At 46.2% G+C, this 24,970-nt stretch overlaps 2 protein-coding genes across 3 annotated transcripts; both read left to right on the top strand.

Moving 5' to 3' along the window:
* Window positions 1-2,925: 2,925 nt before the first annotated feature.
* MTMR11 (myotubularin related protein 11) lies at window positions 2,926-15,279 on the top strand. 2 transcript variants are annotated; one of them, XM_032233861.1, is made up of 17 exons: window positions 2,926-3,537; window positions 5,152-5,224; window positions 5,577-5,713; window positions 6,068-6,140; window positions 6,539-6,681; window positions 7,063-7,141; window positions 7,341-7,497; window positions 8,058-8,145; window positions 8,658-8,746; window positions 9,087-9,217; window positions 10,183-10,255; window positions 11,081-11,151; window positions 11,739-11,911; window positions 12,454-12,624; window positions 12,759-13,010; window positions 13,102-13,383; window positions 14,430-15,279. In XM_032233861.1, exons 1-17 carry the CDS (start codon window positions 3,481-3,483, stop codon window positions 14,544-14,546), a joined length of 2,166 nt encoding a protein of 721 aa, XP_032089752.1. In that variant the 5' UTR covers window positions 2,926-3,480; the 3' UTR covers window positions 14,547-15,279. The 2 variants fall into 2 exon arrangements, with proteins under 2 accessions (XP_032089752.1, XP_032089753.1); XM_032233862.1 differs by lacking the exon at window positions 2,926-3,537 and adding an exon at window positions 3,544-4,854.
* Window positions 15,280-16,390: 1,111 nt separating this feature from the next.
* Window positions 16,391-19,139, top strand: SF3B4 (splicing factor 3b subunit 4). The gene is made up of 6 exons (XM_032233883.1): window positions 16,391-16,708; window positions 16,871-16,999; window positions 17,128-17,670; window positions 17,834-18,025; window positions 18,223-18,393; window positions 18,666-19,139. The coding sequence occupies exons 1-6, from the start codon at window positions 16,675-16,677 to the stop codon at window positions 18,848-18,850; spliced, it is 1,254 nt and encodes a 417-aa protein (XP_032089774.1). The 5' UTR covers window positions 16,391-16,674; the 3' UTR covers window positions 18,851-19,139.
* Window positions 19,140-24,970: the final 5,831 nt, after the last annotated feature.

The following is a 24,970-nucleotide window of genomic DNA, read 5'->3' on the forward strand; positions in this document are numbered from 1 at the left end:
ATCATCAATGGGTCTCCTGCTCAAGCAGGGGTTGGGCTAGAAGACTCCAAGGTCCTTTCCAGTTCTGCTATTCTGCTGCTTCTTGTGACCAGGTCAGGAATATCTAGATGCCAGGCAAGGTGAGTCTTTGGGCGAATCCTGTGTAGTCTGATGGGATGGAAGCTTTACTATACTTCTGTTTGGCAAAGGGAAACCAAGTGGCATCTGCTGGTTTGATTTGTGGTTGGATTACTTCTTGACAGAGAGAATTGCAGTTTCCTGTTTTGTATCTGAAGTGCCAAGGAAGCTTGTTTCTGCTTTCCCACAAGCATCACTGCTGGCTCCGCCTCCTCGACCATCAAGCCCCATGCTGAGTCTTTGTCCCTCTCCTCTATAATACGCTGCTGCTCTCAAGGCGGGCACTGTGGCCTCCAAAAATAACTCTCTTCCGCTTGACCAAAGATGCCCCGAGGTAGGGAGACTGGCGAAGGAAAACAGCATGTTTTGCTGTGGAGTTAAATTTGTCCTCTAACTGGGAGGGAGTGGGAAGGAAAAGAATTTCCGGAAGAGAGGCAGAAAAAAATACCTGCAATTGGTCAACCTTCCTCTCTAGGTTAGTGAATCTGAGAATAAAAGGGACATATCCCAACTGAGCTCCATTTGCTGCCTTCAGAGCCCGTTCCCTTTATCAGCACAAACATAACAAATGTAACAAAAAAGGCAACAGTAAAAAATATTGGGTTTCTGTCTGGATGGTCTCTTGTGACAAGCCGAAGGACAGAGAATGGAAGTGTGACCTTCCTCCCATATTTGGGCATACCAGGGGTTGTGACTTTAAATAAATAAATATATATATATATATATATATATATATATATATATATATATATATATATATATATATATATATATATATGTCACAATATACATACATACATACATACATACATACATACATATATATATATATATAAAAAAGTCACAATATACATACATATATATATATATATATATATATATATATATATATATATATATATATATATATAAAGAGCTATATTTATCTATTAGAGGCAGATCAGAAAATTTTCTCTTGATTAGGAAATGATCACTTAAAACTTCTAGTCTGGACAGTCTCCTGCTTTGGACAGGGAAAGTGGGAATGACTCTGTACAAGGGAGTGGGTTTTTTTCCACAAAGTTATAGAGGGCATAAAGTGAGAGCGAGGGAGAAAGTTACATTCAGACTTTGCAAGATTCTATCGTTACAATGGTTCCAATAACAGTAGCATCTATGGCACTGGTTTCGTGGTCCAGTCGTCTACCTTATAAAGCTGACAGAGGTCAGTATTTTTATTTGCATCTTTTCAAGATTAACCAAGAACCTTTCTATGACAGGAATAAATCCTCTAGCTAGCAGAATTTCCTTGTCTCTAATATTTCTTTGGACAGCAAAGTACAAATGAAAAAGGCACGACAGGAACTCTGCCAGCCTCTGCTTCAGCTTGCATTCCTTCTCTCTATTTAATCCTCCTCTCCTATTATAAAAGCCCCCAGCCAGGGAGGGGTGACCCCATTATACCATCCCTGCTCAGGCATGCTTCAAGACAGCTCTTGGCTTCTGTGTGGGGAAGGCTGTTGGAGTCTGATAGGGCTGGCCTACCCAAGTATGCATAGCTGCTGTTTCAAACTAATCTTCTCTAGCAATGTTGGAGGGCATTATTCATCAGTCCAAATTTATATACGGTATATACTCGCAATAACTGGAACTGCGTTTTGCTGTTCAAGTTGAAAAAAAGCTGCTATATAATGCAGAGAATTAACTGAGAATAACATTTCCACCACTCGGAGACTTTGACCTGGGATGGTCTAACTCCCACTCAAAGCTGCTCAGCTTCCGAGGATCCCCTCATCAGAGCCTTTGTGACAGGCTACCCTTCGATCCTTCCAGCAAGACCTCTTTTTGTAACCATTAGCCAGGTTTCCTGAGGCTGCTGCTAACTTGTTTTCTTGGAGAAGGAAACAAGATTTGGTCAAGATCTTGGAGTCATATTCCTAACCTAGTGCTCTTCGGATGTTTTGGATTACAACAGTTACTATCACAGCAAGCAGGTCCAAAGACCACAGGACCTGGGTTTAATTGTCATTGCCCAACAATTCTGGAGATTAATGAAGGTTGCAAACAACTCCGTTTTCAGCTTTCCCACACTCTCAATATTGAGTTCTAAAAGAATTTTGATTTATTTGTATCTAAACTGCAGCATTTATATATGACAACTCTCCTCCCACTTTCTACAAATATATTTTCTGCAAAAAGTATAGTCTTTATTATTTTTTATACATGACAGCAACACCAGTTTGTATAAAAATGAGATGTTTTCTTTTACTGTACTTAATTTGGAACTTGCTCACAATGGACGTTTATTTCTTTTTAATGTCCATTATCCATTTTTTGTTTTAATCACTCTAATTTGCTGTTGTCAGTAAAGCTAAAAATCTTGCTGCTTACAAATGCCTGGTCATGTGTTAAAAAAGCACTAGCTTCCACTATAGAAGGGGGTTACTTTACATTCTCTTATCACATCTAATTAATGATTTCTGCCTTCAATTGTTCAACACTGTAGCTCTTTCCAAAATGATTGCCAAGTTTGCCCTTTCTTGAGAGGGAATTTACTTCTGGAAATTTAAACAGAGGGGTCTGCCTGCCCTTGCATAAACCACACGTTTATACCACTTACTTGCAAAAAGAACTAATGTGTGGGAGGGTTTTTTTTATGACGGGGGGGGGGGGTCCTGCTGGTTAGCCTGTCAACTGTAAACCTAGAACAGCAGAGCGAGCGCTCTCTCTGTGAAACTGCAGCTTCCAGGGAAGGGGGGGGGGGGTTGTTGCTGGCAGCAGCTGCATGCAGCATACAAGCATTGCCTGGGCGTCAGTTTCACCACCCGCCCTCCTTATTCCACAGAAGGAGGGAGGAAGGTGTCAGTTTCACAGAGGACTGGAGGACTGAATGGCCCTCCTGCGGCTGCTCATTTCCAAAGGGCCCATTGCAGCAAGAGGGGAGGGGGGGGAGGCCTCCTAGGAAAAGCCAAAAGCCGCGCCTTGCAGTAGCTAGCAGTCCTCCTACACGCACAGCTGCTGGCTAGCTTTTCCAGATGTCCTCTCCAAGCAGCAGCAACATTTTATTTTTCAGAAAGGAATCTGATTAAAATTTATCCATTCTCTCTGCTTCTGCCTTCTGCAAGGAAGACTTCGGCATATGCAGAAGGGGCTGCTTCAGTTTACCTTGCCTTGCAGGAAGGAGAGTCTTGGAGGCATCTGATCACCAAGATCCCCCGTCCTACCACCACCACCACCACCCCCGTCCTAGCCTGCATTTCAGATTCCAGGCTAATCAGAGGGGAGATTTAGGACACGGACTTCTTTCCCTCCTTCCTGAATTTCTCCCACTACACTCAAGAATAGACTCACCCCCTTTTTTATGGGGCACACAAAGACACTACAATGCTTTCTATGTCCAAGAACTCTTTTAAAATTAAACACCCTCTTCCGGGTACAGGGGTAAGTAGTGAATCTGCCTGTTGTTTTGATGTGTGAATGGAGGTTGAGTAACTTTTTGCCAGCGATTTGGGGAAACTGGGGGAGGAGGGGGAATACGGCTATGAATGTATCTTCCGGTTTTCTACTGTAATATTCTCAAATGCAGCAGAGGATTAGATTGCTCGGTAAGATGCTTCTAGTATGAAGAGGATGATGTGTGAGGTCCGCTGCAAGGGTCTAACTGATACGCAACGGGTTAAGTATACAGTTGTTACACCTGGTGGTTGTGGTATGCATATGGGGAAGTTAATTCTATACTTTGTGCAAATTTAAGAATGTTTTAAAGTGGCACCTGTATTATCCAGGAGTTCTTCAAAAACAATGTGTACTGAAATCATTGGGATGCAAACTGTTAACTATATCCCTGCCACAACGGCCACTAACATCAATGTGTTCCCTTGCACAACAGAACAGTTGGACAGGGGTAGAAAAACAATAACGTTAGGTGTAATGACTGGATATCCATGGCATTATGTTGGGAAATAATTTCAATGTAGCCAACTGTTTGTTTTTGTCTTCTTTTAGAAGATTTAGAATACTGCTGCAATTTCAAAGCACGTTTCTATAATTATTTTGGGTAAAGATCTGCAGGAGTTCCACGTCCAAACTCTTAAGTTGATTCACAGCACTGGTCTCCCTTTTTGTTTAAAGCAGTGATAATTTTAGAAATGGGTGTTTGTTTCTGTACGTTATGTACTTGGCCACGGAGCGTTTCAGCAGGGCAACTTTCCCGTTAATGATTCACAAACATTTAGGATGTTTTTTTCAAAAATCCTGCCGCCTGGCTTTAATACTTCTTTGGCTTTTGAGCTGGTAGCTAGGAAACCCAGCCTCTTGGCCAGAGCGCTTCATTCCAGCGTCCCTGCTATGACCAGGCAGCTGATCTCAGGCTGCTTCTTTAGAACAGCCAAGGAGAGTAATAAGGCCAAATAAAATAGGTTAAAGTCTGTGATTCTAAAGTGCTTGTTTCAAAATGCTTGACATTTTGTCTAATTAATAGTTTGTGTATATTTTTCTGCTTCAATTGTCTTTGCTTTTCCAAGAAAGGTCTGGGTTGTTTTTTTTTTTTTACTATTACATGAATTCTCTTTCTCTCTCCCTTCTGATATTCTTTGCATGATCGAGCAATGTTTTCCAAACTGAGGCAGAAGTATGCATGACGGAAGTCAGCCAGCCCAAGTGCTGTAACAATCACTGGAGCTGAAGAAACATAATCAATCTAAAGCTTATGAATAAAGGAGAACATTTGTAGCTCAGGGTTGACGTGAGGAGTCCTTGGTGAGCTTGCTTGTTATTTTAGACTGACAAACCTCAATCTCACGTTTAGAATGTAAAAGAAATGGTAGGACAGACATGTGCTTGATTTTACTAGCACTGCCAGAGAAGGTAAAGGGGAAAATCAAAATACTGATCTCTTAAATTATACTTGGCCTTGAAACCTTGTGTAGTGTAGTGGATAGAATACAGTCTTGTAAACTGCCAATATCTTGTGCAACCCCCTCCTTTACAATTATGAAAATAATATGCAAAATAATCCCTTGTCTCTGGTGACCATCTTCATTTCTTTCTCTGCAGCCCAGGAATCCAAAGTCCCCCCACATGAACAGAAAGAGGAACGGAAATTGTCACACTCTCCAGTGCATTGCAGGTAGTGGGGAAAATGGGCCAATATGGGCATGCATGCACATGGATGTCAGTCTTGGGCTACATTTCTCAAGCATGCTGAGATTGCATGGAGAGGAAAAACCAGAGCTAGAAATGCTCTTAAAAACTGAGTCAGACTTTTTATTGCAAGGAGGACATGAAGGGTTATTACTGAGGTCACACTGCTACATTACTTCTCATATATAAAATACATGATCCTTCATTACATACTTAATGCACGTAACTCATTAAATATTTCACATACTACCTTCAGATATCCTATGAAATGTCACTTAAAAATGAAAGACAAAATCCTTGTGGCCGTCCTTCAACTGTTAATTAACTGTTTATTTCAGGTGAATATATCCAAGAAGCAGCAGGTCATGTTAAAAAAAGCAGTTCTTCCCAAGATGGAGAAGGCCGTATTCGTGGCACACTTTATTGTACTAATCTAAGAGTGGCCTTCTTACCAGATTCCTCTCCAAACAATGAGGTGGGTTTGGCGATCGATTCATGGCTACTAATAGCAATTCAGGTTAGGCCAAAAGCAGAGAGCAGCAAGTGAGCAACAAGAACGGAAATGTAGGAAGGAAAGATAGTTCGAAAGTGGTGCAGGCACGGAACTCAGAAGAGCAACACAGAATGCAGGAATTCTTGGGGCCTGATCAGTAACAGAATTTTAAACCTGCCTTCACAGAAGGAATATTTCCTCTGGTATTTCTGCTTTGGGTTTGAGTTACATTTCCATTCTAGATTCAGCCTACAGAATCAGTTGAAATCCAGTGTGAAAGGAACACTAAGAAAGAAATATAAAAAACCAATTAAAAGTTCTTTCTTTTCCTTCTAGAATGACCCTTGCTGTCTGTTTATGTGCAGTGATTATGAAGTGGCCCTACCATGTATTGGAAAACTGGTGGCTGGTAGGTTTAGAGGAAAAACACCTATTTAATCTTTGGGTTTATAATAGCCAACTATTTTGTTCTTAGATAATTTTGCTCAAGATGCAAGAAATCAATCAATGCTTCTTTTCCATTTCACTGAGATATATTCATGGAAATATTGTTCAGCTTGAAATACCTCTTCAAATCTATAATATGGAATATTATTTTTCTGTTGCTCATCTGAAGAACAGAGACAGAATTAGAATGTAACTGTTGGGAAGGACTTCATCCAGTTGTAGACTTGTAAACTGCTCAAGGCAGGAAATTGTTATCTTATTGCTCTGTGAATTGACACTGCTATTGGTTATTCTAATAAACAGTCTTTCCCTCACAACAGCCTTCCTTCTCCTAATAACATGATTTCTGTTCTCACTCAGTGAATAGTTTCACAAAAGCCAAGGTGCTGACGAGCACATCTACACTGAAGTTCATTCCTGAGGAACTGATCATTTACTGCAGAGATTTCCGGGTGCTAAGGTTCCAGTTCCATGAAAATGGCTTAGAACCTCAGGCCTTCCAGGTAAGTTGTGGAGGTGAATTCAACAGAAAGACATCTAGTAAATGGTGAGTCTAAACACAGTCCTTCTGCCAAAAGATATTCTCACTCCGCGTTCAGAAATCAAATATTTGTATGACCCACCTTTTTCTGCAATTAAGAGAATACACAATTCTTTGCCCCTTCTGGCACTGGAAAATGCAAGCTGGCACACACTAATTCTTCTCATCATGGTAAATAATATTTTAGATACGAGACTCATTGGCCTCTTTTAAAATAAGAGATTACTTTTTTTTTACCCTCGGTCTGGATGCCACAGATGAGTGGCACAATAGAAATTTCTAGTCTCGCCTTAGACAGGAAACCAGCTAGATGACCTTGCTCTTCTATAACTTTGCTTTCCAGGTGACAATGGCCATTGCACAAGCTCAGGAGAACAGTGGCAGGGATACCTGCTATGAATACCTAACTCTGAAGAATTTGGGTAAGTAGAGTGGGAAAGAGAGCTTGGAGGTCTTCCAAGTCCAACACCCTGCCCCAGGCAGGAGTCTTTACACAATCTCAGGTAAACTGTTATCCAATCTTTTATTGAAAACCTCCAGCGATGGAGCACTTGCAACATCAAAGAAACAGGGAGATTTTATTGCAACATGCATCTCAACACATTGACATCTGTGTTCTAGAGAACAGCTGCCTGGCCAGGCAGGACATACAGCTGCAGGAAGAATTCTCAGTAGTGCTTTTTGAGACCCTCTGTGACTGGGAAAAGGAGCTGAAGCGTCTCGGTGCAGCTGGCTGGCGAGTCAGCCCAGTCAATGAGCGCTTTGATATGTCTACCAGGTAAAGATCATTTTCAGGAGAATGGGAGGCGCTTGGCCACCAATAGCAAATGATGCATTGAGGGCATATGTGCTGATGGAGAAGTAACAATGGAAAGATGTGAAGCCAGGAAGAATGGGAGACAGAAGTTGTTGCTTAACCCAAGGAGCCTACATCTGGAAGCTCTTGCAGCAATGGTGAAAAGCTAGTCAGTGTTTGTTCTGTGTAGCCAGTTAACATATTTATTTGTCTCTTTTTTTAGTAGAATCTTCTTAAACCCCAGGTATTTTAAAAGTATGTAGTCAGATTCTAATGAATTAAAATTTTAAGCTGTCTTGCTGCAGCAAGAATCAGGCATGGAATTAACTAAATAAGAGTGTAGCAGTAAATACGAGATTGTCCTTTCTGAGCACATATATTAAAAATCTTTATTTGGGAACCCGGTTCCTTCCAGATGTGTTAGCCTAAGTCCTACCCTGCCCATACTAGCTGGGGATGGTGGAGTGTAACTAAAGGGTGCCAGGTTGCAGAGAAGTACTTTGTAAAGTTTGATTTCAAATGTATTTGTTTCCTTTTAACAGCCTTCCTAAATACTTGTGGGTCCCCAGTCGATTTCTGGACAATGAGCTGAAAAGAACCTTTGTGCATTTCAACGAAAGACGAATACCAGTTGAGTATGAGACTGTGATTAGAGAGTGCTGTGCCATGCACAAGAACAAGAGGGCAAATGAGGGAGGGAGCCTTTCTGTTAAGCCACAAACAGAGGAGCAGTGGGAGGGGATATTTATTCCCCACAAAGGCTGAATATAGCATGATTCCAAGTTCCCACAACCTGAAAGACAAGATTAAAATGGAACCAGGTAATTAGTGATTCAGTATAATGAGGAAACTCACTTACTATATTAGTACATTGTGTGAATCATGCTAACATTAAACCACAATAGGGTTTATTTCTAAGAGCATAGCACATTCTATAAAAATTAAGACTTGTGCTTATAAAACTTGCATTTAGCATCATATGGAAACCCAGTCTGTGAGCATGAAAGAGGAAATGTTTGCATGTTGGAATACCTGCCTAAATAACGTAAAACCATTTAGAAGAAAAAGAGGACAGTCTGAATTTGAAGATCAGAAAAATCTTGCTTAGAACTCAAGTTTTTTCCTTCTGTTGTTATGACCAGAGGTTGTGCTGGCATCACCCGAGAGGCAGTGATCTTCTTAGAGCAGCTAACTTCCACACTAACTCAGATCCAGAGAAGGAAGATATAAGGTATATGCCAACAAGAGAAACTCATAGCTAACAGTAAGACATGGAATTTTATGCTCTTGAGAAACCACAACTGGTTGAAAGGCAGGGATGACGGGGAGGGGTGGGATGAATTATGCTAAAGACTGTGGGACAGCTGGAGAGGAGGTGAAGTGCAGACACAAAGGATCCAGAATGATATAATCTCATCAGGTTTACAGAGCTGCATTTTCACACAGCCAAAGATCGAAAATCTGTAAAATTTTGGCAGTGTCAAAATTGTGCAGTACCTTAGACTCCTTTTTTCCCCCCCAAGTCTCATTTTCTGGAGTATTACCTTCACCCTCCCTATTTCTCTCTGAAGGGCAATAGAAACGCTACTGTTTGCTGGGCATTCTCAGTGTGTAATTGTAGAAGCAACTGCTGACCTTCCCAGCCTTCCCGAGATCCACCAGTCTTACTCCAAACTGTGGAACCTGAGCCTTTGCCTGACAGGTAAGCAGAATCAGAAGACAATTCTCCTTCTAAGAAGTGTGCCACACACACATTTTAGCACTAGCAAGGACAGACCAAGAGATCTCTCCACCCAATCATTAATTATGTGAGAATGCCTGCATAAGTGAATGAAAGATACAAGATGACAAGCGCTCTACTAACATCAGATCATTAAGCAATTTTGTCAGCAATAAAATGGCATAAGCAACCAGATAGGTTTGAACATCAAAAACAGGTCTAATGCTAGAGACTCACATACTCGGTTACATTAATTTAAACATAAATACATTTAAGTCAGAAATTCAATTCAGACGCTAGGAAATCCAGAAATACCTATGTGGATAAGAGGTGATATATTGAGTTAAAGATCAGGAAATCGTTGGTTCAATACAAGACATGGCCTTAAGAAAGCTATTCTTACCTTCAATTCTCACCTAATTTGTGAGAATTTCCCACAAAATGTCAATAAAATTACTCCAAGCATGTTGGCATATTTTAAAATCTATGTGAAATACTTTAAACTTACAAACAAATAATACATGGCATAGGGCCTGAGGAATCTCCCATGACATCCACCCGGTTGATTTGATCCTACAAGATTGGAATGCTCCAGGTTTCTTCAAATAAAGAATATAGTCCCTCAGGAGGAACCGAAAGGGCATCTTCTCCCCCTTCCAGAATGAAGTCACCCCCAAGAACTAGGGGGCCCCTTTCTGCTGTCAAGAGCAGCCGGGAAGATCTGGCTCTTCACTTTATTGCAGTTGCCCTCTTTTACCTATTTTTTTTTACTTTATTGATTTTATTTTTAGATCTATGATACAGCTGACTCATTGGGTTTGGAAGCCTAGGATTCTATTCCTAGGCCTTTAATGAGCCTTCTATTATAAAAAAGTGTAAAATATCCCCACTTTTCACAAAACGTTGTTGTCAAATTTAACTTCAGTGACACCTCTTGTTTCTCCCAGATACATCTGTTGCACCATCTGATGAGAAATGGCTCTCAAGTCTGGAAAATACACGGTGGCTGGATCATGTACGGTAAGAGGTCTCAGACTTTTGGACGGGAACTAGCTATCCCGTAATGAACTCTCTCAATCACCGACCGATTAAAAAACAGGCTATTCCGGCTGGCCCCGGGCTGTTGAACTTACGACTGAGTTCCAGCCCCGATTAGACTGGGTGTATGTTGTGGTCTTTTTAACTATGTTTTTGTGTTTTTAACTTCTATTTTAAATGTATTGTTGTAAGCCGCCCGGAGTCCTTCGGGATTGGGCGGCCTATAAATTTATTAAACATCAAACATCAATCCAATACATTAATTCAAGTAAGTATTCTATTTTCAAATGCAAAGCCTATACATACACGGAAATTATGATGGGAAAGCTCTGGCTCTGTTTCTTGCTCTCTTTCAATGAAATAAGGAGGCCTGTCTCTTGAAAATTTAGAAGATTGTTTACAAAAATGACTTTTAGCTTCCTTATGATTTGAGAACTATTTCTTGCAAGATGAATCCTCCTAATTACCTAATCTTGTGCTTTAAAGGCTGATTTTAGTTAAGAGAGGTAATTTTAGATTGGCCAAAGAACTGCTATGAAGAGACTGCAGGGAAAAACTTAATGTTTGATTCGCAACGCGGCTATTTTTACATCATTTTTTTTTAAAGATCAATGTTAGCATGCAGATATGAAAACCTTTCAAATGATTTATATTAAATATAACTGGTTATTCCGTATATAAAAGAAATTGCCACACAAAGCGTATTCTTCAGAAAGACAGAAGGAGAATTAGCAAAGCAGGAAAGATTATATGAGACTTGTACCTTTTGCTTCCAACATCTTGAGAAGTGCTACCTTCCTCGTCTAGATTATGCTTGAAGAAAGCCAGTGAAGTGACTCTTCTGCTAACAGAGAGAAGTCGATCAATTGTTCTGCAAGGTAAAGTAAGTTCCTTGGTCCTTAATTCCATTTTCAAATAATTGCTTGACAATTGTTTGACCCTTGTTGCAAACTGTAATATAAGGGTTCACACAATAAACCATAATTTCAGAAAGGATGCTACTTTTGAGAAAACACACTTCCCAACCCCGTTTGATTCCTCTTACGAATAGGATGAGATACCTAGATGACTAGAGTCAAAGTGAATCTACAACAAAGAATATTCAAATAAGCTGAACAACCCCTCCCCCCCCTAGGCCTTTAGTAAAGCTGAAAACAAAAACAAAGCTACAAAGCCTAGTGCTAAGGGAAACCCTCGTTCCCAAGGTCATGGTATTGATTTGGGAGCAGTGCCAAAATCTCACATGGAAGTAATACCTTCAGTCAGATTTCACTGTATTATTTCTCTTTATCCATAAGTTTTTAAACAGGATCTATGGCATGTTTCCTATTACATCTTTGTGGCTATTATAATGTTTGTCTTCTTTTCTATTTCTAGTAAATAAAATCCATTTATCTGCATATTAATAATTATGCAACAATACCATGGCTTACAAACTCTTCTTATCTGTTCCATTTCCTCCCAGAATCAGATGACAGAGATTTGAATTGTTTGCTGGCTTCCCTAGTGCAAGTTCTTTCAGATCCCTATACAAGGACTATACATGGATTCCAGAGTCTGATCCAGAAAGAATGGGTAGCAGCTGGCCATCCTTTCCTGCGGCGTCTCAACGTACTCCAGAAAAATGATCAGGATGAGGTCAGATTCTTCTTTTAAGAGTTAGGATGAAATTGTGCCTTTAGCTATTTGAAATAAAATGTGTATGTGTAAAATAAAATGAGAGTTGTTTTCGTGTAGTGGTTAAGGTGCTGGCCTAGAAACCGAGTTCTAAGCCTCTCTTAGGCATGAAAGCCAGCGGAATGACTTTAGGCAGTCAGTCTCTTTCAGTCCTACCCACCTCACAGGACTGGTGGTGTAGGAAAAATAGGAGGCAGGAATATCAAGTATGTATTCAGCCTTCAGTGGACCAATCAATCAATAAAACAGAATAGAAATCTAATGGAAATAAATGAAATGGATTTGCAAGGAACCCAAAGAATGGAAGGGACAGTCCGAACCTCTTTCTGCCTTTAAAAAAACATGGTGTTAGCATCCGCTATTAAGCATTCATTTTACTTTAAAATTCATCCTCATTTCAGAAAAAAAATGTTACGTACAAAAGAGATACGGATTAGAGGAGGAGGAGGAGGGGGAAATTACTTCATTGTTTAATCTGTTGTAATTCTTTTTTTTTTCTTTAGTCACCGGTATTTTTCCTGTTCCTGGATTCTATATGGCAACTGCTACAGCAGTTCCCACGGTCTTTTGAGTTTACAGAGGCCTACTTGATGGCCATGTATGACAGCTGCTTCATCCCATTTTCTAGTACTTTCCTATTCAACTGCCAGTGGGAACGAAGTCGAAAGAATCAGGTGGGCCAAGACTGGCATTATTTGTGAAAAATAATGGAGTTAAGATTGTTGCCCTAATTCCTTGAATATTAAAATCTATGAAAATAGAGGAAACATGTGTTGGAAATGATTGGTTTCTCTTTCTTTGTATTCAGAATCATTTTCTCAATCAAATTTACACTCCTATCAATGGCTGGCAAGAAAATCTCTGCTTAGAAATCCTGCAAAAAGGAGGGTATCCCGTCAAGAATGTAGGGCACACAAATTTGTCTACAGTTTGGAACTGGCTACTCAGATCCAACCCCTGGCAAATAGCACAGTTCAGGAATCCCTGGTACAATGAGAACAACTTCAGCAATGGAGGCACCACTTTAAACAAAAAATTCCTATTCACAAATGGCGACAGGGTGCGTATTAATAAATGTAAGGTGCTATTTTTTAACATTTGGCTTGCTAGATTCAAAGCCAACTATCTTTTCTACATTCTTTTTCCTCTAGATGGAAAACACTTCTTCAGAAAAATGGACCTTGTACATTTTTTCAAAAGGGTCTCTCAGTTTGCAAACCCACATATTTCCTTGGAAAAATGGAACCCTCTCCAAAAAGAGTTTTCATCGTGTTCAGGCACTGGAGACTTCTAGAGAACAAGAAAGGTCTTGGAAGGCCAAATCTAATGACAGCTTCATTTATCATAACAATTTGCTGCTTCTCCCATCGCATTCAGGAACTTCAATACGTTTATGGAAAAGGTGTTATCTTCGGGGGAATCCAGAAGTTCAGGTACAAAAAAAAAATCCAATAGAAAAAAGTCTCAGCTGAAATAATAAATTGCCAAATATAGTTTTTGAAGTGTGTGTGTGTGTGTGCACGCGCGCGCTTGTGTGATGAAAATCTGTAAAAGCTTGTTCAGCATCTCATCTTTACTGCCTCGGTTCCAAACATTGCACAGTAATGAAAATTATTTTTCAAGTGGGCAGTGCTTTTAATTTGCATTGTTCCTAAATCATTTTAACCCATTCACTTGTATGCCAAAAGCAATTAAAATCTAAACATGCACTAAGGTCAAAAGATCTTGCATGTTAAAAAATGTCAGGCGCATGTTGCAGGGATAATTTGTGTTCCCTTTCTTGCACTTGCACACGTCTTGGTGCCATCCACAATCTGCTCCAGACATGTATCTTCTCCTGCTATCCTCTGATTCAGCAGATGAGCCAATTTATTTCTGGTTCAGCCTTGATGTATATGAAAATTACTTATTAAAGGTTATACACTAATTACTCTTCTGATTCTGGTGAACTGGAGATATGGTAAAAGTGCCCATTCCATTTGAAACACTGAAGCTCCCAAGAGATTATGGGCAAAACATTGCTCTTGCATCATCCTACCTCCTGGCAAGATTTTTCTTAAGCAGTTCCCCCATAGAAACTGCTCTATGGGTAACAATTCCCTCACCCTCAAAAAAATGTTGGTGGGAGAGGAAATACTATCATCTTTTCCCTCTTGTATTTGGTTGGGATAAGGGGATTTTTGTAGAAGTTAAGGACAAGACTTGCAGTATCCTCAATTGTGGAAAATATTTTGAAGTAGATTTTCTGTCTTATGAAATTTCAAACTGCAGAAAATTTAATTTTCTGATGCAACATTTGGATTAAAAGCATACTAAAAATCCTTCTTGTTAGATCCTTTTGGTGATAAATTTGTGTCCTGTATTGTTCAACACACACATGGAGTATAAGCGCAAAAGCTAATTAAAAATAGCGTGTACAGTAGCAGCAGAAACTATTTTGTAACTTGTGGGTTTAATATCAACGTATGTCATCCTTCAGGTTGGCCTCTTTGCTTCCAACATTGTTAAACTCACGGAAGAACTGGATCTTCTTCAAAAGCAGCTAACCTATTTGCAAGCAAGAGGAAGTTATAGTACAGCTCTGGAAAATGCGTAAGAAGGCTACAACAGTTTATTAAAAATAGTTCATTCTTGTCCTCCCATGGATAATGAATGGGCTTCGTGAACATTCATGGAAAACGTGAGCTATTGCTTCTCCTTCATATGATACCACCCACCACAAGCTGGGTTTTAGAAACTTCTTAAATGAGGCATTGTACTTTATATATTCCATGCATAGTTTTCTAAAATGAACATCCTTCCAAATGAACTAACGTTCTTATGCTGCAGAGACAATGACATGCTATATAATTACAGCCCTGGAATACAGAAAACGATTAATAGGAACTTTTTTTTTAATTGCCTGCCTTCCTGCCTAAGAGGTAACCTGTAAATACATTAATAATTGTTAAGTAGCATCAAAAGCTGACTTATACATAGACAGAAATCATCAACCCTGGAGCCACAGACTCAACATGCATGATACACTGTAGCACAAAAACATAATCCTTTTAACTTCCCTCTTCTTATATCAAGCTTATTGTTTATTCACTCAATTTGTACTATCTGCTGTATGTATGTGTGTGTGTATATATATATATATATATGTACTGTATATGCAAGTTTTTGTCAGTGAAACCTTCCGTATCTCTTTAAAGGCAAGAGTTTGTCATAACTTAAATTTCATAAGCTTTGGTTTAGAAGCCTTAACAGCAAACAGGAAATTGCCAATTTTAAGGTAATGGCTTTTTAAATAAAATAAAAATCTCTGTAAACAGCATACACCCAAACTGTGGTCAAGGACATTTGTATATTTGATGAAATGGGAGTTGTTTTTCTCTTGGTCACAATGTTACAAGGAAAAAATCGGCTTGCCACAACCGACCTTTAGGCAAATTTTCCTTTGTACGTGTCAAACTGCAATCCAGAGTATATAGGATTCATGCCACCATTTCATACTCACTTCATTTGTTTGTCTGTGTGCTATATACACCTTTTACTATTTATTCTGCCTTTCTTCTCACCTAGGCAGAAAAATAAAAGAAAGAGCAAAGCTTGTTTCACCCACCTTGGGCTAAATCATGATCTGCTGCCTGAAGCTGCCTTTCCTAACCAACGTTTGAAGCAACCGCAGAGCCTTCATCGTCCCCTCTGCCAGTGGCTCTTCCTTGGCCAGACTGGCACAGAAACACATTGAGCGCGGGGGGGTGGGTGGGGGTGGTTAAAGGATTGCTATCTATGTAATATAAAGGTCTGCCACAGAAGTATTTGGGGTCTAAAGAAAACTCTCTGCCTATTTAGCCTGAAGCAGGTAAACCACCTGCCCGTCCCAGGCCACGTTTCTTTCCTTCTGCTCAGCCAGGCCTCGGACGCACTCTGCCTATGCTCAGAAGCCCTTCCTACCCCACCCAGCCCTTCAATGTGCAGGAAACAATTACTTCGCACTTTCTTCACTGCCTGACAATCCGGAGGAGGCCGTGACGGCGGTAAGACCACAGGGCCCATCATCCCCAGTCTTATTCCTGCCCTTGCTGGGCCTCGACCCCCTCGCGAGCCCAAACACGGCCTGGCTAGAAGAGGCGGAGGCGCCAATGGCTGTCTTTCTATTTGGAGAGGAGGCTCCCACAAAACTTAGCTACTCAAGGTTTTTTCCCCCTCTTTTTCTGCCTCCTTTTAAAAGGCAACGATTTTCCCCCTCAGGAATTGGCGCGAACGAAACGAAAAGGAAAAAGGGGGGGGGGGGAAGCTGAGCTCGTGAGTCGCTACTGCGCCTGCGTGGTGAAAGAAAAAAGCGGGAAAAGGCGAAGGGGAGGAATTTGGGATAGGCTCACGCTGATTGGCCAGGAGCAGTTTCCCTCTTATGGGCGGAAGTAGCATAACTGGTGGACCACGGAAGTTCTGGTTTTAGGCCACGTTATCGCTGTGGAAATGACGCACGTACGCAGACGCGTTATTGAGATATAGTGGCGGGCACTTCGTTACTTTTAATCTGAAGGCTGATTTCCGCGAGGAGATTATTATGCGCGTGAGTTGCCCGGTAGTCCTTACAGCCAGCTGCCTTCCACGGCGAGGCGTCCGAGCGTCCGCCCGAGAACAAGATGGCCGCGGCGGCCACGCTGCGCCCTTAACGTAATTTCCGGCTAGGATCGGAAGTGCGAGTGAAAGCCGGGAAGGGCCCGATCAAGATGGCGGCGGGCCCCATCTCGGAGCGGAACCAAGGTAACGGCGCTGGGCTCGGGACGGGGCGGGGCGGCCGCTCCTCCGGCCCTCGCGAGGCCCCTGGCGGAGTCGCGGGCTGGGCCTCGGCCGCCCTCCTCCGAAAGGGGCCGCGGGGGGGAGGGTGGGCTGGCTCCTCCGCCTGACCGCCGTCTCGCCCGCCAGATGCCACCGTCTACGTGGGCGGCCTGGACGAGAAGGTCAGCGAGCCGCTCCTGTGGGAGCTCTTCCTCCAGGCGGGCCCCGTGGTCAACACCCACATGCCCAAGGACCGCGTCACGGGCCAGCACCAAGGTAAGCGGGCGGCGGGCGGCTTCCCCTGGGGCAGCCCTTCTTGGCCAGGGGGCCAGGCGCTGCTGGGGCGAGCGAGGGCAGCGATGACCGGCAGGATCGGCTGCCCTCTCCGGGTTGTGTCCTTGCAGGCTATGGCTTCGTGGAATTTCTCAGCGAGGAGGACGCTGACTACGCCATCAAGATCATGAACATGATCAAACTCTACGGGAAGCCCATCCGGGTCAACAAGGCCTCGGCCCACAACAAGAACCTGGATGTGGGCGCCAACATCTTCATCGGCAACCTGGACCCGGAGATAGACGAGAAGCTGCTGTACGACACGTTTAGCGCCTTCGGGGTCATCCTTCAGACTCCCAAGATCATGCGTGACCCTGACACGGGCAACTCCAAGGGTTACGCCTTCATCAACTTTGCCAGCTTTGATGCTTCAGATGCTGCCATAGAGGCCATGAATGGACAATACCTCTGCAACCGCCCCATAACCGTTTCCTATGCCTTCAAGAAGGATTCTAAGGGGGAAAGGCATGGCTCAGCGGCTGAGCGCCTCCTCGCTGCGCAGAACCCCCTCTCCCAGGCAGACCGGCCACATCAACTCTTTGCAGACGCTCCACCCCCACCCTCGGTGCCTACGCCAGTGGTTACCACCTTGGGGCCAGGGGTTACTCCTCCAGGTACACCAGTTCTGGGGCTGGTAGCTTCCGGCAATTGTTTTTTCACACTGCTTGAGTACTTAATTTCTGAAAACGTTGACGAGTGATGCAACGTTTTGCATAACAAGGGGGTTATTGTGTGGTTTCTCTAGTATTTCAGGGTGTTTATGATTTTCCATTATAGGCATCCCCCCGCCAGGATCATTTCCTCCACCAGTACCCCCTCCGGGAGCTTTGCCACCAGGATTGCCTCCATCCATGCCACCTCCACCCATGCCACCAGGAGCTGGTGCCCCAGGACCTCCTTCTGCAGGAGCCCCCGGTGGGGCGCATCCTCCCCACCCACATCCTTTCCCTCCTGGTGGGATGCATCCAGGTACGTTCTGTGATTTGGACACCTTTCTTCTTAGCAGAAGACCGATTCTGTCTTTGGGAGAGTTTGGGAACAGTGGGGTCCAGCTGTAAACCAGCTGTACAATGTGAGTGAGATCTTTCTGACACAAATTGCCGATCTGTGTCTTTGGGACAGTGAAGGTGTGCATGAGAAATCCCTGCCTTTTGTTGTCTTCCCAGGGATGCCGCAAATGCAGGTCCATCATGGAATGCCCGGGATGGGCCCACATCACCCTGGACCTCCAGGAGCAGGGGGGCAGCCACCTCCGCGCCCACCTCCAGGCATGCCCCATCCTGGGCCACCCCCCATGGGCATGCCACCTAGGGGACCTCACTTTGGATCCCCAATGGGTAAGTGGAAGCCAAAGTCTCAAGTACTCTCTTTCTTCTCTCCTCTTCTGGCTTAGTGCCAAAAAGGCATGTGGGAGGCGTGAAGGGTATCGACTTTCCTAGAAGTGGCTTCCAGCCAAAGAAGGGAAATGCAAACAGTTTTTCTCACATCCCTCCAACAATGCAATAGCTCTGACTCCCTGACTTCTGCCTGAAACAATTTACCCTCACAGCTTAATGCGGTCTTGGGCTTCTGGGTGCCATCTAATTACCCGCATGTTTTATTTCTCCAGGTCATCCTGGTCCCATGCCACCTCATGGCATGCGTGGGCCGCCTCCTTTGATGCCACCCCATGGATACAATGGCCCACCTCGGCCTCCTCCCTACAGCTATCAGCGCATCCCTCTGCCGCCTCGACCTGCCCAACGGCCCATGGTGCCTCCGCGGGGACCTATGCGGGGGCCTCTCCCCCCCTAGGCCACAATAGGTCACCAGCCTGCCTGAAAAAACAGCCGCCTCCTGTGGGTCTCCCTTTTTCTTCTCTTTTTTTTTTGGGGGGGGGGGCAAACATTCCAGCAAGCAGAATCTCCCTCTGCTTTAGTGATGAAAAACATGGTCATGTCTTTAGCAGCATTGAGGCATCCCGGTTATTCCGTGTTCCCGTAAATAAAAGCTGGTTTTTCACTTTTCCCTTTTTTTAATGAGCCTGTGAAATCCAACTGAAAAACTGCTGTTTTGAAATAAAAAATGAGAAGGTTTTCTGTAATGACTTTCTTTGTCCATGGCTGCCCTCACGGAGTTGGAAGGGGCTCAGCTCCTCCCAGCAGGGAGGTTAGTGTATTGGGTAGGGAGAGCATCCAATTCAGTAGGACAGGTTGGGCTTTCCAAGTGCCATACCCCCCCTCCCAGCTATCAGATTACTGTGCTGCTATTACCTTACTGAATGTTTAAAATTGGGGATGGGGAGTTCTTGATGCACAGATGTACATGCCTTCCAGGCACTGTGGCCGCGAGAGATTTCAAGGAGGAGGAGCTGAAAGCCAACATGATTCTCACAAGCTTTATTATATGGGTAAATATTTCAACAGTAAGTAGGTGCGCTGTATTCTGCCATGGCAAGGGGCTGGCTTGTAAACCTTTTATAGTTGTGCACAGAATAAGATGGGTGAGAAACCAGTGTATCAGTGAGATGCCATACCTGGGAATTCCTCATTGTCTACACCGGGCATTGCCACCTGCCTGCATTCCCAGAAAACAGTCCGTGCCTCTTGCTATTTTTTATAGTAAAAGTTCATGCAGTGGTTAAACATGGTGTTAGTTTGGGCCAGAGTATATAGGGTTGTCCTTCCCTTTATGACCGCTGACTGTGGGAGGAGGAAACCCGTGCAAAACAACCCATTCTTACAACTAGATCTCGTGTGCCCTGAATCAGTTTGCAGAGTGACATCCTCTCTGCAAGGAGCTGTGAACCACCACTTGAACCCAACCATAGCCACCTTCCAGAAGGCCTTAACCAAGATGCCAAACTGAAGTCTGAAAAAACCCCAGAGACAGATAAAGCCGTCAATACAAAAATAACAGGGATTGACTTAGTTGACAAGATGCAGATGATCCTTCCTGAGAGTAAGACTGGGGTGAAAGTGGCCTGCTAGGTTGGAGTGGGGCCGAAGGATGGGGGTGGGTTCCACTGGTGTACCCAGAAAGAATGGTGTAAAATCTATGAAGCTTTCTTGGTTTCCACATACTCAGTGTGATCACAGGCAAAGAACTGATAATTATCCCACATTCTGAATGTTAAAAAATATCCTGGTAAGGAAAATTAACACCTCACAACAGTGCTGCATTCAGGCTTAATGCTGTCTCTGTACTCTCTACACATCCTTTTTCAAGCAGATAAAACTCACACATATTTTAATCCCTGGTTGTTGTGTCTTGGGGAGTGAGATCAGGATGTGTTCTATTTTTTGCAGAATCTCTAAATTTCAGGCTTTTAGGGTTTTGGTTTTTTTTTACAAAGAACTGACATACTTTTGGAAAATGTCAAAGGAGTGACCTGCTAATATACAGTAGTATATTTTTTTTAGTGAAACACATGTTTTTAATAGCATTTATTGGGAGGAATGGGTGAGATTGGAAGAAGACAGTTGATGTGAGAAATGGACTTGGACCTCTCTGAAAAACATTTCCAAGGGGCAGTTTTCTGAATAGTTCGCCCTTTTCTTAAGCTCTCCGGCCAGAAAGATAAAGGGATGGACTGAGGCTCAGAGTAAATAGATGGAAGCTTGCCTGTTTCAGCCAAGCGTGCTGAAGGAGCCTGATTGGCTGCAGTAATAAAGCTTTATCTTCAGCTTAACGTTTCTTAAATACCCAAACGAACATTGAATAGCATCCCGCCAATTGCTCTTTGCTCTGAGCCACATCTCCTTGAAAAACAAAGCCACGCCAAGCACACAATTGTTAGGATCTTGCCGCCACTAGAGGTCACAACTCTGGCACAAACACTGCAGTGCATGCTGAGCCTATTTCTAGGCATCCGGTGTGCCCACCAGCAGCGCATGTACCTGGCAGCTCATTTGGGCAGCAGCAGGCGTAGGGATCCTGGCAGCTCCTGGGTCTTCTTCCAGAGGAAAGCCTTCAGATGGGCTCACAACAACCCAACTCTGAACAATATCTTGTGTGTGTGTGTGTGAACTAGGTCTGTCCTGGAAGAGGAGCGGAGAGGACTCTGCTGCTTTGCAAAGAGGCCCCCACCCCCCCCTGGCGCCTCCCAAGGGTGTGGGATAAGCAGGCCAAGATCCGGGAGGGGGGAGCATCCGGTGGGGACCTCCTGGGTGGCCCAGGGGGCGGATTGTGCAGCAATTCCAACTTGGGTTGGGCCTGGGCCAGTGATGCCCCCCCCCCCCGGGGGAGAGAAAAGAGACAAGCCCTTTCCTAGATGCAAAACAGGCGGCTTCAGAGGGCATCCTGGAATCTCTCTCTGGAAGTGCAGGGTTTTCCTTTGGCCACATGTGGGAAGGACATGAAAGGAATTAAAGCCAGAGGATCCACCCTCCTCCTGGCTTCTGACCTTTAGCTCGCTCCTCTCCCTCCCTCCCCCCACCGCCCATCTCGGGGCATCTCCCTTCCACTAAGATGCACTTCACTTCTGGGCAGCAAGACCCCCACCACCACCTGTGGGATACGCAGGGCGGCCTCGCCCTGACAGAGTGCGGCCATCTGTGCACCTCCATCCAGGACTTCTCCCAGACCCTCAGCCAGTCTTGGCCCCCTTCTGGCACCATGATCAAAGCTGCCCCACCCACCTCAGGCAAGCTGCCAGCCTGAGCTGGGGGCTGTGACTTGCTCCAGACAAAGCCCAGGTACCCTCGGGCATTTCTGCAGCAGCTGAGGGCCCTTGGAGGGCCCTCCAGACCAAGGGAAGAGCCTGACCCGTGAAAGCCCTTCCACACTGCTGGGTTGGGGTTACGGTGCCCAGAAACCAGAGGGCCATTGGCTTATGTGAGGAGGGTCCTTTGGCCAGAAACTGCTGATGTAAAGAAAAAGAGGGTCGCGACAGAGGGGGGGGAGAGACCCCCGCAGGGCAGAGCATCGCTGCTGTTCCAGGCTTGCTGGCTGGCGTGACTCGGTTTCGTCCTCCAGCCACTCGCCTGGCGGCCGCCTTTTAAAGAAGCTTGCTTGGAAGAAGCGCAAGAGAAGAAACAGCGCAAACGGGGACTCGGTAAGTCGCCTCCTTTGCCTTCCTCGGACCGCTTTCCCTCTCTCGGGGCGCAGGGCTGAGAGGGACTCAGCTGGGAGGCGAGGAAAGCGGGACCCCGACGCAGCCCAGTCCTGCTCCGGCCGGGCTGTCGTCCCCGTCCCCTTCCCCTCCGTGCCACAATGGACTCTCCCGTGAGTGGAGGGGCGCAGCAGCCTTAGCGCTCTAGCTCCGCCGCCGCCGCCGCTGCCCCCCCTGCGTCTCTTAGGCGGTTGCAGCAGCAGCAGCAGCGTGCGGCGGCGGCGGCGGGGGGAGCGAGCGCTTGCCTGGCTGCGAACGGGCCGGGTACCGCGGGAGTGAGGTGAGCCAAAGGAGGGCTGGGGGCGTCGAGGCCGGCCGCGGGGGATGCCAGCGCCGTTTCTCCCACCGTGTAGCCATTTTGTCCTGGGAAACCTTGGCCTCCCTCCGCCCGCGTGCGGCTTCTCCCGCGCCTTGGAGCCCCTTCCCCCTGCGGGCTCGCCCTGCGGGAGCGCTCCGGCCCTGGCTGCTGCAGGATTGCGGTCCCCGAGGCGATGCTCCGCCACGGCCGGGGCTGCCCGGAGGAAGAAAGCCGTTGAGGCGGCGGCAGTGGCGGCAGAGAAAATGACCTTGGAGCCGGGGCGGGGGGCGAGCGCAGGGAGGGGGCTGGGGCTCTTCCCCTTTCGCTCATCATCCCCAGGTAGCCGGGATGGTTTTAGGCCGACAATAATTGGGAGGGGGCCAAGCGGGCTCCGAGATCGCCCTCCCCCGTCCAAAGCGCATGAAGCCGGCGGTCTCTGTGGTGCCGGCAGCGCGGAGGAACTGATGGTTCCGTCGGTCCTGCAAATTAAAAATAGGTTCTTGCGGGGGGGGGGAGGATGGTTACGAAAGAAGCGTCTCTCTGGTCTCGGAGGCCCCCACCCAAAGGACGGCGCCGAAGGGGAAGGAGGCACTGGAAGGAAAAAGGGGGGGTCGGGACTCCCACGTTTGCTCGCCTCGCCCCGATTGCGGACCCCAGCCCACAATCAACTGGACTACCCTCCCCATCGCTCACAGCCGGCGTGATTCCCCTTCGGAACCATGGGACCCGAGACGTAGCCCGACGTCTCTGCGTATTTAAATAAATGGAACGGGCTAATCTAGCTGGTTTTCGAGCGAGCGAGGGGCCCCCGCCAGGCTAGGGAGGCAGCTGCCGGGTCGGATCGCTCGGGCTCTGCGAGCGGCTATGGCCGGGCTGGCGACGAGGTCCCGCTTTGGCCGGACTGAGGCGGGAGAGGCCTTTCCCGGTGGGGGCGAGGAACGCGGGCGCGGTTTCCCAGCTCTAGGTGTGCATTTGGGGGGGGGGGGTCGTTCCCTGCCAATTAGCACAAGAGTTCCGTCCCCACGTAGAACGCGTGTTTGGGGGCAAACGTTTGAAGGAGGCCGCGAAAATGCCCAGGTCTGCGGGCTTCAGGTTGCGCGAACGAGGAGAGGGGTCCTGAGCCCCGCGCAAGGCCGAGCAAGCGTTCCCTTAGGAGCGACCCTGGAATCCGACCTGCGTCGCGTAGGCAACTGCGCTCCGTACAAGCTCAGAATGCGGCTACTCCTTAAAATAAGCCCCATGGGCATGGGGGAGATCGGGGGGGGGGATTGAAATGGTTCCTCCCCTTCCCCCTTTTGGAAAAATCTGCTCACCTGGGGCGGGGCTGTTTAGAGGAGGGGTGGAGCTATGCAAATGACCGATTCCGTTCCCGACCCTTTCGGTCGGACTGCAGGGAACCCAAAACCTGGTGGAAATCTGGGGCCTTTAGGGAGCCAAAGCGGGGGTGGGGTGGGGCTCTCTTCCCCTTGATAGGCTGCTAAGGAGGCAGAGCCGGGGCTTCCCCAAGGCTGCAGGCCCACCTTGGCTGCCTTCAAGGTGAGGCGTGTGAGTGGGAGCCTCCCTCACAGGCATCCCAGGTGGCTGAGATGCCTCCCATCCCAGGAGCAAGTCCTGCTGAGGCCAACAGAGGCCGACCTGGTGGGGATGGGAGTTGTAGTCCTGCAGGTTTGGAGGTGCAGAAGACTGGCCTCGCTGTGGGCCTCCTGGGGTGGGCCTAGAAGGCAGGTCGCATCGCTGCCTTTCCCCCACAGGCCGTCCTTGGGGAAGGGGTTCCGAGGGAGGGGTTCTTCCACCTCCCTCCTGTGTGTTGGGGCAGACCTCCCCCCCCCCCCCCGCAGCACCCAGGCCCCACAGACCCTCCCCCCCCCTGCTAGTTCTTGCCAGTCCTGGAGGAGGCCTCTCGGGGGCACCTTGCCGGGTGAAGCTGTGTAATCTGGAATCCAGCGAAGGAGGCCGCGTGTCCCCCTTTGAAGTGCCAATGGGGGGGGGGAGATTGCATTCCAGTGGGAAAGTGTTTTTTTCTTCAATCCCAAACTGATGCAGAAGGAAATAAAAAACTGGGGCTGGAAAGATAAGAAAGTGAGGCAAAATAAGCGAGGCTCCCTTGCTCTCCCAGCCCCCAAATTAGGAAGAGGATCCCCGGGTTTGCCAGAGACCTTGGAGAGCCACCTCTCGCCTCCTGGGTCTCAGCCGGGCTTCTCTCCTACTCCCAGAGCCACTTCTGCCGCCAGAGATTAAAAATAGCCTGCTGGGAGAGAGAGAGGAGACCATTTGGCAAAGGGACCGTTTTCTTCTTCCACTCAAACTCCTTTTGGCTCCTTCTGCTCTTCCAAAGCCCCCCCCCCGCCCCCGGTTCAAGAAGTGGCCCTGTCCTCCCAGGTGTTTGTGTCTGGGGTGGGGGCTGTGGGGTGGGATAACAAAGATCCACGGCCCTTTGAGTTTCATTGGGGTTCCTTGCCTGGGATTGGAAAGGGAAGGACACACGGGATTCATCCGGGAACAGCCGGGGGAGGTCGCCAACGGA

This window comes from Thamnophis elegans, chromosome 17 (genome assembly GCF_009769535.1).
Source record: "Thamnophis elegans isolate rThaEle1 chromosome 17, rThaEle1.pri, whole genome shotgun sequence".
Taxonomy (NCBI): domain Eukaryota; kingdom Metazoa; phylum Chordata; class Lepidosauria; order Squamata; family Colubridae; genus Thamnophis; species Thamnophis elegans.

Bases quoted from the DNA above. Each gene is read 5' to 3' on its own strand.
- MTMR11 (XM_032233861.1), top strand. From the start codon at position 3,481: ATGCTTTCTATGTCCAAGAACTCTTTTAAAATTAAACACCCTCTTCCG. The intron at 8,146-8,657 runs GTTGAGTATGAG...TGTTATGACCAG, and splicing joins TCAACGAAAGACGAATACCA to AGGTTGTGCTGGCATCACCC. The intron at 11,152-11,738 runs GTAAAGTAAGTT...ATTTCCTCCCAG, and splicing joins TCGATCAATTGTTCTGCAAG to AATCAGATGACAGAGATTTG.
- SF3B4 (XM_032233883.1), top strand. From the start codon at position 16,675: ATGGCGGCGGGCCCCATCTCGGAGCGGAACCAAG. The intron at 18,026-18,222 runs GTACGTTCTGTG...TTGTCTTCCCAG, and splicing joins TCCTGGTGGGATGCATCCAG to GGATGCCGCAAATGCAGGTC. The intron at 18,394-18,665 runs GTAAGTGGAAGC...TTATTTCTCCAG, and splicing joins TCACTTTGGATCCCCAATGG to GTCATCCTGGTCCCATGCCA.